Source organism: Strix aluco, chromosome 19, assembly GCF_031877795.1.
Source record: "Strix aluco isolate bStrAlu1 chromosome 19, bStrAlu1.hap1, whole genome shotgun sequence".
In the NCBI taxonomy this organism is placed as follows: domain Eukaryota; kingdom Metazoa; phylum Chordata; class Aves; order Strigiformes; family Strigidae; genus Strix; species Strix aluco.
This window is the reverse complement of record NC_133949.1, coordinates 10,795,692-10,809,803: the sequence shown is the minus strand read 5'-3', so window position 1 is coordinate 10,809,803 and position 14,112 is coordinate 10,795,692. Positions and strand designations below refer to the sequence as shown.

At 53.5% G+C, this 14,112-nt stretch overlaps 1 protein-coding gene across 4 annotated transcripts in view; it reads left to right on the top strand.

Moving 5' to 3' along the window:
• The window catches only part of SMG6 (SMG6 nonsense mediated mRNA decay factor), a 115,622-nt gene that overhangs the window by 60,281 nt on the left and 41,229 nt on the right, over positions 1-14,112 (top strand). For all 4 annotated transcript variants that reach the window (XM_074845656.1, XM_074845655.1, XM_074845654.1 and 1 more), the window contains exon 13: positions 5,392-5,593. In XM_074845656.1, the coding sequence (XP_074701757.1) occupies positions 5,392-5,593 (202 nt within the window). The remainder of the gene's footprint in view (positions 1-5,391; positions 5,594-14,112) is intronic.

The following is a 14,112-nucleotide window of genomic DNA, read 5'->3' as shown; positions in this document are numbered from 1 at the left end:
AAGGCCACAGAGAGGTGACAGACTGCCTAGATCCCTCTCTTGGGGCTGCTGTGCATATTTGAGAGGTGGAAGGTGTCCTTCCCCTCTGCCTATTTGGGCAAGGGGCTCATTGAGCTTTCCGTGGCTCTTTTCTCAGGTGTTTCCAGAATAGGAACTAAGCCTGACCACGGACATCTCTGCTTCAGAGCAGCAGTGTCCTGTGGCCTGGGGGTGGTGTATCTGGACCAGATGTTCCCAGGTCTTCTAGCAGCAAGCAACAGTCACTTCTGTATCTTAAAATGAATTTATATCTGCATGTTTCACGGCAAACATTGCGTTGAAGTCTGAGCATTTAAAGCAGTTGCACTGCCATGCAACTGGGTTGGAGAAGCATCTTTTGGACCAGACATCCCCAGAAGTAATTTGCAGAGATTAGGGTGTAAAAGGAGGGAGTCCTGGGGCGAGGGGAGGAGGGTGGATCTCTTAAGGCAGAGATATTAGCAGCACATGGGGTGCGAGGCAGATCTCCAGGGAGGCTGCTGTCATTCAAGTGAACCCATCTCCTTTTGGGACATACGGCGGTGAAGAGGTCTGGGCAGGGGAAAGATGAGCTTCTCCTTGCTCTACTTTGTTGCCACAATGAATCCGTTGCTAAATGAAGCACAAGAATCGATGGGGAAGCCACTGGCTAGACAGACAAACTGCCGCAGGGCTGACCCTGGCAAATCTGCGCTCCTTCCACGCTGGAGTGAAGGACCTCTCGGTTTGTGGAGACTGTCTGCAAGCATTTAAAAATGGTTAATTTAAACCAAGTATTAAATTAAATCCAAAAGCTCTGAGCACATTCTAGAGCTTACCTTCCCAGAGAGATCTGCCAGATCGCTCTCATCACATTGCTCTTGCGGAGAAGTGTCACTGAGATGGCAGCTCCCACTGGGAGAGATGGACAGAGTCTTGGACAGGGGTGCCAAGACCTTGCTGGAGTTTGCCGGAGACTAAATGGAAAATCCCTTTTGCAGATTTCAGCCTTAGTTAGTAATGCTGGCCACCAGAGTTTCCCTATCGAGACATCAAAGCGAGGATTCAAAGGTGTCTCAGTAGTGTAAACCTGGCTGAGAATGAAGGTAAAGTCGAGAAAAGCAGAAGCCAAAAGTCTCCGTGGAGAAGGGGGCTGTGGCGAAGCAGAGGCTGGCTGGGAGGAGACTGCACCTCTCCTGGGGAGGAGAGCATCCCTCTAACTCTGAAGGCAGATTCCTGGGAGAGGAGTGGGTGTATGGGTGCCCGGCTGGCCAAAGGGACCATGTGCAGGGCAGAGTGGGGGAAATAATTGGTGCCACAGGGCAGAGGGGCTGCGACCACCTCATCTCTGCTCTGGGCAGCTGTATCTGAGTCCCAGAGAAGGTTGGTGAACACCTTTTGGGAAGAGCTCGCACCGCCACCCCCTTTTGTTCCTTGCAGAGGAGCAGCTTTTAGTTCAGCTTCCCCTGGGCCGGGAGAGAGGACACCCAGGAGGAGGCTGCGGAGCACTTCGTAGGGCGGTGCAGGAGCTGGGGTGGGCACTGGAACCGGTGGGTGCGCGTCGCCTGGCCCCGGGAGCGCGCGAGCCCGAGGCGTTTGCCATCTGCACGGCAGCGCGGCTCTTGGCGGCTGGGGAGCACAATGCAGGGCTTCTTCTGCGCCGCGCTTTCCGGGTTTGTTCTGCAGCTGTGGAGTTTGAATGTTAGTGTTTAAACAAGCTGGTATTACACAGGAAATGGCCACCTCCACAGGCCCCCGCAGGCTTGTAACATGGGGTCATTGTGCTTGATATTAATCACCAGGCAGCCCGCGCCCCTGGTGAAGATGGTGGCTCACGCCGGAGCGCCGCGCAGCACCGTGACCGGCGGGGATTCGGCGAGCATCCTGCTCGCCCCAGCACCCTCTTCTCCCCCCGCCCCGGTGCGTGCCTTTTGCCATGCAGTGATGCGTGCCCATCGTGGGCACCCGCCTTTGCCAGGAGCCGTCCCCCCGCAGACCCGGCCTGGCCGGGGCCGCGCTCCACCCTGCGTGCTCGGCTGCGCACTTGTGCGGTGCTCTCGCTGTCGCCTGGCCGGGCTGCGTCCTGTCGGCGTGCAGCTGGGCTGCGCTCACACTGACAGCTACATTAAACCTGGAATCCTGAGGCAATAAAAAAGAAATTAACTCTTATTTTTTTTTCCTGTCCTAGTGGAATAAGCAAATGTAAATGTGTCTGTGGGGAAGTGAATGAACCCCCGTTCTGAGGAAAGACCTCGCGCTAACCCTCTTCTCGCTTCCTCGGTTAAAAGCTCTGGGAGCCTCGTCCCTGTACCTGGGAGCTGTGTGCCTGGGCTCAGCGTTAGTAATTCGGGGCCTCCCTCCGCAGAGGGACGCCAAAGCCGTGGCACAGTGCGTACACAGCGCTTCCAGGCACCTGAGCCTGCCTTGGCTTTGCACAGAGGCTCCGGCACCGCAGCGCCGTTGGGTGACATAAGCCAGAAACACCTGGAGGTGGCCGCGGTGTTGTCCTGGGAAGTGGCAGCGGGGAGAAGGCGCCTGACAGGGCTCCTGAGTGTTGTGTGACCTTCTAGGGCGAGTGCGCATCCCAGCAGGAGATCCGCGGGGCCCTGCGGTGTCAGCATGAGCTGTTAGTCCTCGCTGGCTTTGCCGGTGGGTAGCAGCAAATAAATGATCTTGGTGGTGCCAGTGCTCGGAGATGAACTGCAGAGGAGGAGCTGCACCCGAGGGGAAGGCAGAGAATTGTCAGACTCGCTCTCTGCAGTGCTACCTCTGCGTCGCAGGAGAAAATCAGAGCAGAAACACCAACACCACCGTCTTTGTTGGCTTTTTGCAGGCTCTGCAGGGTGCTGTATGTGAGAGGTGCTGCCCGGCTGCCGCAGAGCTGCATGGGGTTGCACTGCAGCGCGATCTTGCTACCCGGGGAGCCGGCACAGCCTGTGGTTTGACTGAAGGAAGCCCAGGGTGGAAACCTAACACATCCAGTGCAACTAACAGATGTGGCAGGGCACTGCGAAGCTGTAGGGAGCTGGGGATGAAGGGGATAGAATGACAGGGACTGCTCCTGTGCTCGGAAGGTGGTGAGGGGCTGCCCTGCCTGGCAGCACTGCCAGAGGGGCTGGGGGGAGAGGAGAGGGGACCGCTGGGCTGGGTGGCTGTGAGGGTGTTAGCAGCGTCAGCCCCATGACTGTTCACGTGGCATTTTCCTGACTTTGGGTGCCAAGCCCCAGCGAGGGAGATGGCTCCCTGCACTCCATCTGTGCTGTTCCTTCACCCCCCTACCACCCCTGCCCCAGCATCCTACCACTGCCCTCTGCCTCCCTCCCACCCTTGCTGGTCACCTCCATCCTCTGCCTGCAGCTCTGTTTCTTGGGGAATACAGGCGAGGTCTTTGCAATGTGTTTCTTCCCCTTCTCCTCCACCCTGGTCCCCTACACCTGGCTGTCTCAGCCCCCTGGGAACATCCTCTGCATCGATGCCTGTCCCCAACACCCCAGTGTGCTCCTTCCCCAGCTCTCTCCCCGTTCCTCTCCCCCACTGATGCCTGCAGCCTCTGCACCTCCTTCCTCCGCGCCGAGCCCTCGTCGCAGCCCGTGCTGGCGGGGCCCCACCAGTGCTATGTGACCGGACTCAGGCAGCCGAGCCCAGTTGCCAGCAGGGCACTGGGGGAGGGCTGAGCCTCCCAAGCCCTGTGCATCTCCCATGGGCAGAGCTCGCCTTGGAGGTGGCCCAGAGCAGCCCTATCACATCCGGTGCTTGTCTCTGCAGCCCGGGCCGGAGGATAAACTATCAGGGCTGTGGGGCAGTGGATCATTCCTCTTATTATTTTCTTCTTTTGCAGATAGGGGTCGTGGAAAGTTCAGTTCCTTTTAACCCTCGCGGCTCTGTTTATTTTCCAGCTGGTAGCACAAACGCAGCGTTTCCCATTACATCACAAAGGGCCTCGGACAGATCCCTCCGAAAAACGTGTTGCAACTGTTTATTTTTTTCCATATTTAAACATTTCTGACAGCCAGACCTGGCTGAGCCAAGTGATGGAGCTTTGTGAATGAACCCAGCTCCTGGTGTCTGTGCCCAGAGGGCTTTGAAGGACCTATTCTCCTCTGCAGTGTGCGGGCTGGGGCTGGCTTAGGGACGTGGGCGACTCTGCGTTACATGTGTGCTGATTACGTGCCGGGCTTTGATTAATGGCTCCTCATTCTGCCTGGCTCCCAGGACGCTCTTGAAAACAAGATGTTTCATTTCAGTGTGCTTTCCTGGTACATTGATTCCCGTAAATAACCGAGTGCAGACTCTGTCCACCTGGAGCAGTTCAAAGAGCAGGGGGCCTCCCTCCAGCCCTGGGCTGCCTCGGGCCGCACCGGTCACTGCTGCACCCCTGGTGATGCTGGCTTCCCTGTGCTTTTCGGTGCCCCAGAGGTGTGGGGTGCAGGAGCAGCCCTCCTTACTGCCACCAGAAGCAGCTTAGCCCCAGTTTCCCCTGTTCCCTGCTTTTGTCCCAGTTTACACACTAAAAAACCCCTATCAGGGTGCTTTTAGAAAAAGGGGGAAGAAATTCAGCACAAGGCAGCCTGTTCGGCTGCAAGTGCCCCCTGTACTTTCTGCGTGCTTCCCCCGCACTGGCCCTCTCTGGGGTGCTGGGCCCTCCCCGGGGTGTGCTCAGCGCTGGGGATGTGTGATGGGGATGCGTGGAGAGCGGTCCAGGGCTGCCGGTGGCCTTGTGTTCTCACCCGGCTCCCCACACGTCGCTGCTGGTCCAGGAAGGTGAGACACCACAGAGGCAGCTTTGCAGGTCACTTGCGAGTGTTGAAACTGTGTCCAGAAGCAAAACACGGCTTAACCCCCGCTGTGGCTGAGGTTTAACTAAAAAAATCTCTGTGCTTTAGAGCATGGCTGCAGCATGTGGTCACAGCAGATAACAGCTGTGCAAAGGAGAGGGTACCCCAGGCTGGGCTAGAGCCCCCCCAGGTACCTCTTTTGCCCCGACAGCAGTGTGGGTGTTCTGTCCTCCCAGCAGGCTTTAAAATTGAGTAACAAGAATCATTTCTCCCATCTGGAATGAGCTGGGTTCCTGCCGGCACTGCACGGGGAAGCTGTGCACGTGCCAGCTTGGGAGCGGTCAGCGGTGGGCAGAGCAGCGGGAAGGGCGCGATCCTGGGAGCCGTCCCTATCCAGGGAGACGGGGTGGTCGGTGTCAGCGCTGGCGGGCGAGGGCTGCAAGCCCTCCTGGGTTCGGTGCCAACGCAGCTGCGCCTGGAGCCCTCCCGGTGGGGTAGGTTAGCAGCGGTGGTGGCGTGCCTCGCCTCGCCTCACCTCTCTGGTATTCACTGCAGCATTGCAGGCAACTCCCAACGCATTCCAGCCCCGAATTGCTCACGTCTCTCCTCGTTCTCCCAGGGTCTCAGTAGATGTGTGGGCGACGCTGGCTGACTTCTGTAACATACTGACCACAGTGAATCAGTCGGAGGTGCCCTTGTACAAGGACCCAGATGACAACCTTGCCCTGCTTAGCCTGGAAGAGGATCGGCTGCTCTCGGGCTTCGTTCCCCTGCTGGTCGCCCCCCAGGAGCCCTGCTACGTGGAGAGGACCTCGGACAAGGTCAGCAGTAGGCCAAACATCCCCCCTCGATTCCTCCAGACTTTTATTCTTGGGAAGTTTTCTGTGCAAACGGAACACGATTAAGTCATTGAGAAGGGTGTTAAGGGAAAATATCGACCTTTCAGCCGCTGACATCCAGCTCTGTGTCATGAAAACCCCTCTCGACTTCCTCTGGTGTGTGTGTGCTCGCTGGCATGTTGTATATACGATCATTTCCTCACTTGTTTAAATAGTGCAGCTTGTGTTGGCAGTGCTCTCAGTGCACTCCAAATGGTTTGCATCATGCTTAAAGCACCCTCCCCCTCCCCCCGGCCACAAAACTCTGCCTTAGGAAGGCAGCCAGGACTTTTTTCCTTCTCTAAAGAGGAGAGTGATAAATAGGTGACTAGAGAGAAGCAGACACCATGTGTTAACGTACAAAAGGCTTTTAGGAATATGAAGCATTCCCCACTGCCCGCTCTCTATTTTCCTTTCTTTGCTCTAGGAGCCCATTCTAGCCTGAACTTTCCTTTGGCTGTTTGTTTTTAGAATAATGAAATCAGTTCCCTTGTTGATGTGGGGTTTTGGGTCTGCTCTCTGCCACCACCTGGCCAGAAGGGACCTGGGGGCTGCACTTGGATAACGTGTCTGAATCTGATGGGGGATGGAAGAGGCACAATGGCATTTGTTTTGCACGCCCTTGGAGGCACAGCAGGATAAGAGTGGCTCTCAACAGTTTCCTGCTTGGAGGCAGAATCGCAGCACCAGAAACGCTGCTCATCTGGGAAGCTGTGGTGTCGCCTCCCTGAGTGGTTGGTGCTACGAGAGGAGAAGTGGAGATGCAGAGGCTGGTTTCTGTGGAGAGTCTGCATGTGACGGTGGCAACATGTCTTCCCATGTGCCACTTCTTCTTGATATTTTCCTGAAATGACGGTGAGAAATTTAGGACCTTTGTTGCAGAGGGACCTGAGAGGTGCAAATTTCTGTTTCACTTCTCTCTGCCCAGCCCGTGCTCCCAGCACTGCCCGCGGCAGAGGAGCTCAGGGTCCTGGTAAAACCGAGAGCTCTCCCAGTTTGGGGAAGCACCTTAGTCCAGGAAGTCACTGTGGAAGAATGGATTTTCAAGGCTCTATTTGAAGGGGTTAAAATAACAAGCATGCAGTTGCCATTGCTGCCCTAAGGTAGCCTGTTCGCGCAGTGTGTGTTGTGGCCTCCCTGGGTTTCTGCTGGTGACAGTCCGGGTGCCCCACTCTCTACGCAGCAACTCTCCCCAGCAGCCACAAACCAGAGCCCCCAGCAGGCAGGTGAGGTGGCTGAGCAGCTCAGTCTGGTGCCCCATAACTTGTGGGAGGGGGTCGGTATTCCCTGAACTCTGTCTCTTCTAACCACACACCGGTTTATTCGGAGTGCCATCTACCTGCCCTGCCAGGCACTTGCAGTCATGTGTGTAAAAGTAAGAGATGTATCTTCGTCCTATAGCTACACCTGAGCTTCTGAGCTGAGTTTACTCCCTGTCCTGGCTGCCTTTGGTGCTTTATAAAGAAACTGTACAACTCCGCTGCTGGGAGCTGGTGCCCTTTGCTGCTCAGCAGCAGCCACCCAAGCATCCAGGATTATCCGGCACGGTGGTACCAGCTCAGCTCTGCTGAAAAGGCAACACAGATCCCAGAGGGAAGGAGCCAGGCTTGGCTGTGTCTGTCTCCCCTTTATTTATTTTTTTTGCCACCTCTGTGGGCCTTGTTTGGTTTGAAAGTAGCTGACTTTGGAACCGTGATCCCACCCAGCAGGCTGGGGTGTTCGCTCGTGTTTGCGCAGGTCTGAGCCCCTGTTGTGTGCCGGTTGTGTTGTGCTGTCTTCTGGTCTCTGCCTGGTGCAGCAAACACATCGCACCAAGGTAAACGGAGGAGCCCACTGGTACCAGCACTACCCGGGACACACTGAGCAGAAGCAACAGGTTCTGCAAGGTCTCTCCTCGATCCAGCACTGACCAGTGTTTTCATTAATGGTCAGACTGGTGAAACAGCAGGTGTGCATATTCACTTTGCAGAGGGCACCCAAGAGGGTTAAGGAGAGGCCAGTGACACAAAGCACAGATCTCAAAAGCCTGACTTCCAAGAAGGGACTGGAAGAGCTGGGGCTTTTTAGTCTAGAGGAAATTCAGGGAAAATGCAGTAAGCTGTTGCAGAGAGAAGTAGAACAAACTGTCCCTGAGTTCCATGCTGAAAAGCGCAGGAAGGAATGGACATAAATTGCAGCAAAATAGGTTAAGACTAGGCTTTAGGAAAGGCTTCATACCTTTGGGTAGTTAAGCACTTGAAAGCATACTCCTTAGCAATTCTGCAGAATCTCTTCAACCTTGGAGATTTTTAAAAGCAGGCTGGGTGTCTGTCTCGGGTATGGCTTGGGTGGAGGTGAACGCCTTGGAAACGGAGGCAAAGTGACCTCTGTGGATGCTCCTACCCCATTTTCTGTGATTCAGTAGTGCTGTAGAAAGGGACTGGAGTGGCAGCTGCGTCATTACAGTCAATTTGTTCCACAAATCTTCTCCTTCAGCAGTATTAGTGAATTATTTGACTCTCCAGAAGTGGGGTGTTGTAGAAGGCAGTGCAGACCAAGCCAGGAAGGTATAACCGAGAGACATGAACCCATATGCCTTTTATGAATGACTGTGAGCGAGACACAAAAAGACACTTCCTGGCAAAGAAGCCCCCAGTCCAGCTTAACCGGGGGATCCTTGTGTGTGGTCCCCACTCCACCATCTGCTCCCTGCCCTCCTTTTAGCGTGCAGAGCCCAGATGAGTTGGACTCCTCAGCAGATGCATCTCTGGGCTGTTCGCACTGGAAGGGCGGCGCGTCCATGCTGAGCGTGGTGGCACGAGGGGATCTGTATCGCCGAGCCTCAAGCAGGCCATGGCAGCAGGCACTGCAGCGGAGCAGCTCTGTCTGGCATGTACCACATCCAGCCACATTGCAGGAACTTTCCCATTTGCGTGCTCCTCCTTGGTTGCTGATTGAGTGAGCTGTGAGCAGGTGAGAATGGTTTTTCTGTGCAGCGAGAACTGTTTTCCCTATACTCCTTTTTCATTGCTTTTTAGCAGGAGTTATTTTTCTGCACCCAATTTCTTTCTCTTGTGTTCTCAGTCTTGGCCCAGTTTTCAGCCCAAGTTCCTGACAGTTTTTTGCTGGAGAGGCAAAGAAAATGTACTGCTTTTTATAGGGCACCCTGTGAATGTCTTGTGGGCTGGGAGGAGGGTTCTGGTCTGCCAAAGTGGCTCTGGGGAGCTTGTGTGTTGCCTTTCCTGTCACTTGCATGGCTAGGAAGAGGCGGTTGGCTTTTTACTGCAAGGATAATATCTCACCTTGCTTGCTGATGTTCCAAATCCTTAGTCCATGCTTTTGCACCATAGGTTTTTAATGAGTTTGTAAAATTTCAGAGGAAAGGAATTTGTTGAAAGGCAAGACTGGAGAGTATTGGGCTTAAAATGGTGTTAGGTTATTGGCTCCACCAACAGGATGGTTGTTTTGTAAGCTATATAGGACAAACACTGTGCTTCCCACTTCTTTTTGTTCTCCATGTCCCATTTAGCAGATGGAGTGCAGTATTCAGCCAGAGTTTCTCAGCAAGTTTTTGAGCATTTGGCCTGGCTCTTATTTTGAGTGAAAATGTTCTGACTCTGTTCGTTGCCATGAAGCTGTGCGTTCAGATTCCTGCTGGAGCCAGTGTGACACTTAGAGCTTCCCATCGTCTCTTGCACTGTCATTGAAGCAGTAACCAACAAAAGCTGGCTCCAGGGTGAGCATAACTTGGTGATGTTTTCCTGGGCGTATGTTGGGCAGATATCCATTGCAGCTTGTGTGATGGAACACCATCGAATGTACCAGTCAACAGCAAACTATGCAGCCTGGTGCCTGAGCTGTCAGACTGTGTCTGCAGTGTTTGCAGCCGGAGGAGACACTGCCAGGACCTCACTCACCCTACGTTGTACCCGAGGCAAGAGCGGGGAACAGCAGCGTGGCAGAGTTAAGGTTCAGGAATAAGGAAGGTAACGACGGTGGATTCATCAGGTGGTGTGTGGTGCTGCTGTGGGGGACTTGTAATGGAAAACACTTGGGTCACATTGAGGTTACTGCAAGTCCTAGTGATGGTGCGTCTGAGCTGTGCGTGGGTCTGGTCTTGTGCAGCCCTGGGAACGTGGGGCATGGCCTGATTTCCTCAGCTCTCACTGAATCCTGTCATCTGAGGAGCATCCTGCTCTGTAGTGGGCCCGCGGAGCTGGTGGCAAGGCTGGAAGAGGGCTGCAGATCGCCCAGAGCTGAGCAGAGCAGGGAGATCCTTCTCTATGCAGGCACATGGCATCACTGATTGCCTGCATCCCTGCAGGCTCTGCCTGGGCTCGACCTGTGCATCACCCGAGCCTGTGCCTGCAGCTCAGGCTCCACCACATGCCCCAGCCAGGGAGATGTGGAGGAGAAAGTGTTAATGTCCCTTCCCACAATAAACCTCTCTGCATGGGGGGTCCTGAAACCTGAGCCTCTCTCTCCTCCCCCAGCCCTGACACACTTTAATAAAAGGTTTTTAAACGCCAATAAAAAGGCAGCAGCCCCAGCTCACCAGGTCCGGGGCCCAGGGTCCTTGGGAAGGCACTTCACAAATGTGTTTTTTGCATTTTCAGGCTTTTGGCTGGTGAATAAGATTGAGGAGAAATACTCCTTCCCCTGATAACAATACAGTGAGACGCAGGATCAGCAGTGTGTGGATTAAAACCAGACGGTGCATGATTAATACATATGCTTATAGGGCTAGTCACTGTGGTTCCCTCTTCTCAAACAGAAAGGCACTTTTTTTTCCCTCATGTGCATGCTCATGTGTGGAGTGGACTGTCTCAGATACTCACCGCTCAGCTAGTCTCAACCCTGTCTCACCTCACCAGGCAAATGAAAACCCTAAAATGCAAGGCTCTGAAAAATAGCTAGCAATATCTTACTGCCCCAGACCTACAAACTGGTTACTGTGTGGCTCCTCCAGCTCCAGGGTGGCCAGTTAGCTTCCCACACTTGGTGCCGTTCTTGTTTCACAAGTACTTGCTTCCTGCTGTTTGCACTGCTCACCTGTCAGAGCAGATAGCCTAAAATCCAAGCTTTGTTCTCCTTAGAAAACACAAGTCTCTTCCTCCATACTATCCAGCCCAGGTGGACGGTCCAAATTTGACCCTCTCTAATTGCCCCAACATGCTCTAGATTTGCAGAGCCTTTGAATTAGCTATTTAGGAGCTAGTTATTATTTAGGCTTGGGCTAAAATTAGTCCTGTCTTGTTATTCACTTCACTTATTTATGGTATTTCAGTCTTCTTAAGACTTACAGATATCTCTTGGCAATGTGTAGTCATGTCTGATGCTTCTTGGAAAGGGAGCCCCAGGTTTGAAAGCCCAGGACGAATAGCTGTTGGAGTGACCAGGCTCTGTCATGCCTCTAACCACCAGATGTTTTGTCCTTTCCGAGACCTCATGACTCCTGGGATGCCAGGGATTAAATTCACATTAGAGTGGCCACACTACAGTGATTTTGGGAGGACTTCTTGCAAGGCATCAGAGGAAGGATAGCAAGACCAGGACTCTGAGAGCACAGACTCTTTGTAAGTAGAGAGAAAACCCCAGTGAGCAAATGTAACTGTTTTCTCAGCATCCTTTCCATATTCCCATTCCATAGCCTTGGAGCATCTCCCTCCAGCTGGCAGGCAAATGCACTCAGCCCATGAGAGCGAGAGCTTCCAGCTTGGAGTTTGGTCCAGAGAGGAAAAGGGAAACTGTGAGCAGAGCTCGGAGCCCCAAGTAGGAGAGTCCAAGGAGGAGTCATCCTTGAAAAACTCCTTCCATTCCTGCCTGCCTCGGTTTCCAAACAAGCAGTGAAAGATCCCTGCCACAGGCAGCCCTGCTCGGAGCGGGGACTTGGCAGGGGCTGGCAGCCCCGAGGCGGCAAAGTTAGAAATGTTTACATTTTCTGACCAGTATCTGAACTCCATCCCAGCCTCGACCTTCCCTTTCATGTGGTGCCTTTGGATTGTAAAAGGCAATTAGGCTAAATTATGAGCCATGTTGAAAGGTGATGTCATTGGTTGATGGAGGAGAGGCTGGATTTTATGCCACCACGAAGGCAGCGCGCAGAATATCACCTGCTTTGAACTCCTCATCCATCCTTGGCATTTCCGTGAACCGCAAGTGCCAGGGACTGTGTAGACACCCTGGGAGCCTCTCTCGGGCTTTGCCAGGTGCCATTAGCACAGTGGGAAGTGTCAAGCCAAGTCCATGTCCCCGGGTCTGGGTGGCAGAGGAAGGGCACGCTGGTGTCTGTTGTGCTGTTTTAAACATACCTTCATAAAAATGAGCATGAGTGCTGCCCTAGTGACTGCTGCTGCATCCCCTAGGGCTGTGCAGGGCATCCTCCAGAGAGGTATTCTCTTCATTTATCATTTGCTCTCGGTTTATAATCACTCTTTAAGCTAAGAGAGTTTTGAGCATATTCTTAAAACTGCATTTCTCCCGCTGAAGGTAAAGGGAACTCATGGCAAACAAGCACTAGCGCTGCACGAGGACACTGAATACAGCCCTGGAGAAATCTGCAATGTGGAATAATAGTTCAGGCTCTTAAAAGGGGGGGTGGGTTTAAAAAAAAAAAAAAACCTGCAATAAATCTAGCGAGTGGAATCTGAGGGAAATGATCCCATCTGGAAAACTCCAGCGCTGGTGCTGCTGAAGGCTTAAGGAGCGATGCAGATCGCAAAAAGAAAACCCTGCAGTCTGAGGATGACAGGCTTCTTAATTGATGTCCATTGCAACTGGTACTCTGCCAGTTTATGTTGGCCACCTTCCAGCGTGCTGTAATTTTGGGGCCAGGTGTGAAGCGTTTCTGTTCCATCTTGTTCCCAAGCACCTACAGAAGCCTCACACATCTCACTTGAGGCTGCAGCCCTGTAGGAAACAGCTGTACAGGTATAGGTGAAAGGAAATGTCACAGCTGGGCTTGGAGTACTCCCCCGTGCCTTGCCTAGGGCTCTGTTTGGGGGGCCGCTCTCCCCCCGCCCCGCGCCGGGCTTGGGGAGGTGGCCACTGTCACAGGCACACCTGCCTGTCTGTCAGCAAGGTGCTTTGAACATCAGGGAGCTTCTGGGAAGAATGTGCAGGTCAGAAACCTCCTCTTCAAAGAGGAGCCCATGGTGGTGTGCGTCAGTCCTGAAGTGGGGAATCCAGCCTGGGAGAGCCCCGGATGCTGGCAGGCCGGGGGAGCTGTGGCCATCTCCTCTGGTCTCCTCTCCCTCGGGAAACCACAGGGAAATTTCCAAGGGAACAAGAGCAGGTCTTGTAGAAAGCACCAAGCCTTGATTTCAAAAGGCTGAGAACCCGTCGGGATCTTCAACAAATTGTTGCAGGGGCCAATTTCAATCACTGTTAAAAATCACTGTTAAAAACATGCATTATTTCCGGACTAAATTTGTTTTGTTTCAATTTCCACTAATTGAATTTTGCTGTAGGTTGAGAAGCCCTCTATTCCTGCTCTGACCCTGATATATAAATGTGTCCCAGGTCCCCCCCTCCTCTTTTGAGAAGTCGAATAGATGGAGTGAGAGACGTGACGCTCTCTCTGGCGTGGTTTGGATCCCCTGGGCCATTCTCGTGGTGCTTCGGAGCTGTGGCTGTCCAGGCTCAATGTGTTGCTCTGTGAGCTGCTACACCAGCTTGTAAGGAGGGGGTAACTGCTGTGCTCTTCTGCTCTCCTCCATGCCCACCAGACACTTCCAGCGTCCCGCAGCCTTTGCTCCCAGAGGCACAACTTTGCATTTAGCTGTATTAAACAGTGTGTTGTTTGCTCCTGAGTAGGCGACTGAGCAATTTGGAGTTTTTTGTCTGTTGGTGAGTTGCTCTCTTCAAAGATTGGGAGGGTAGGAGACGGTGTCTAATCTGCAGGCTTTATCAGTAAAGGTTTTCTTTGTCCAGGTCACTGAACCTATTGTTAAGCAACATAAGCCCAAGCAAGCTTCCCCGCGGCCCCGCCAGGACTGCCCTTCTGTTTACGCTGACATTTTAAGACCTCTGTTGACCAGATTTTAATCCAGTCCGTATCCTGTACACTGCAGTCTCTGGGGCATACTAGCTTTTCATGTCCTCTGGTCGCAGCCATGCAGAGTCCTCAGGCTGACAACTGCCTGCCTGATGACGCACGGCCGTGGCATCGAGCTGCAGAAACCGTGTTGAAGGCAGCAGGAGTTCAAAGCTACTGCTGCAGCCAAGCATTAACAGATCCCATAGCCCGGACCAGTCAGGCACGATGGCGAGGAGGAGCAGATCTAACACTACCTCCAGTCCACCACCCCTTTGCAGAGCTGGGGTCCTGCTGCTTTGCCTCCCTTCTGAAGCTGAGAGCTGGTGTGTGAGAACTGCAGTTTCACTACGAGGTGAGGAACCACCTGCCAATGTGTTAAAATCCAGTTACACATGTTCTCTTAACACGCCTGTTAGTGTGAGGGTGGCTTTGTGGTCTGGATGCA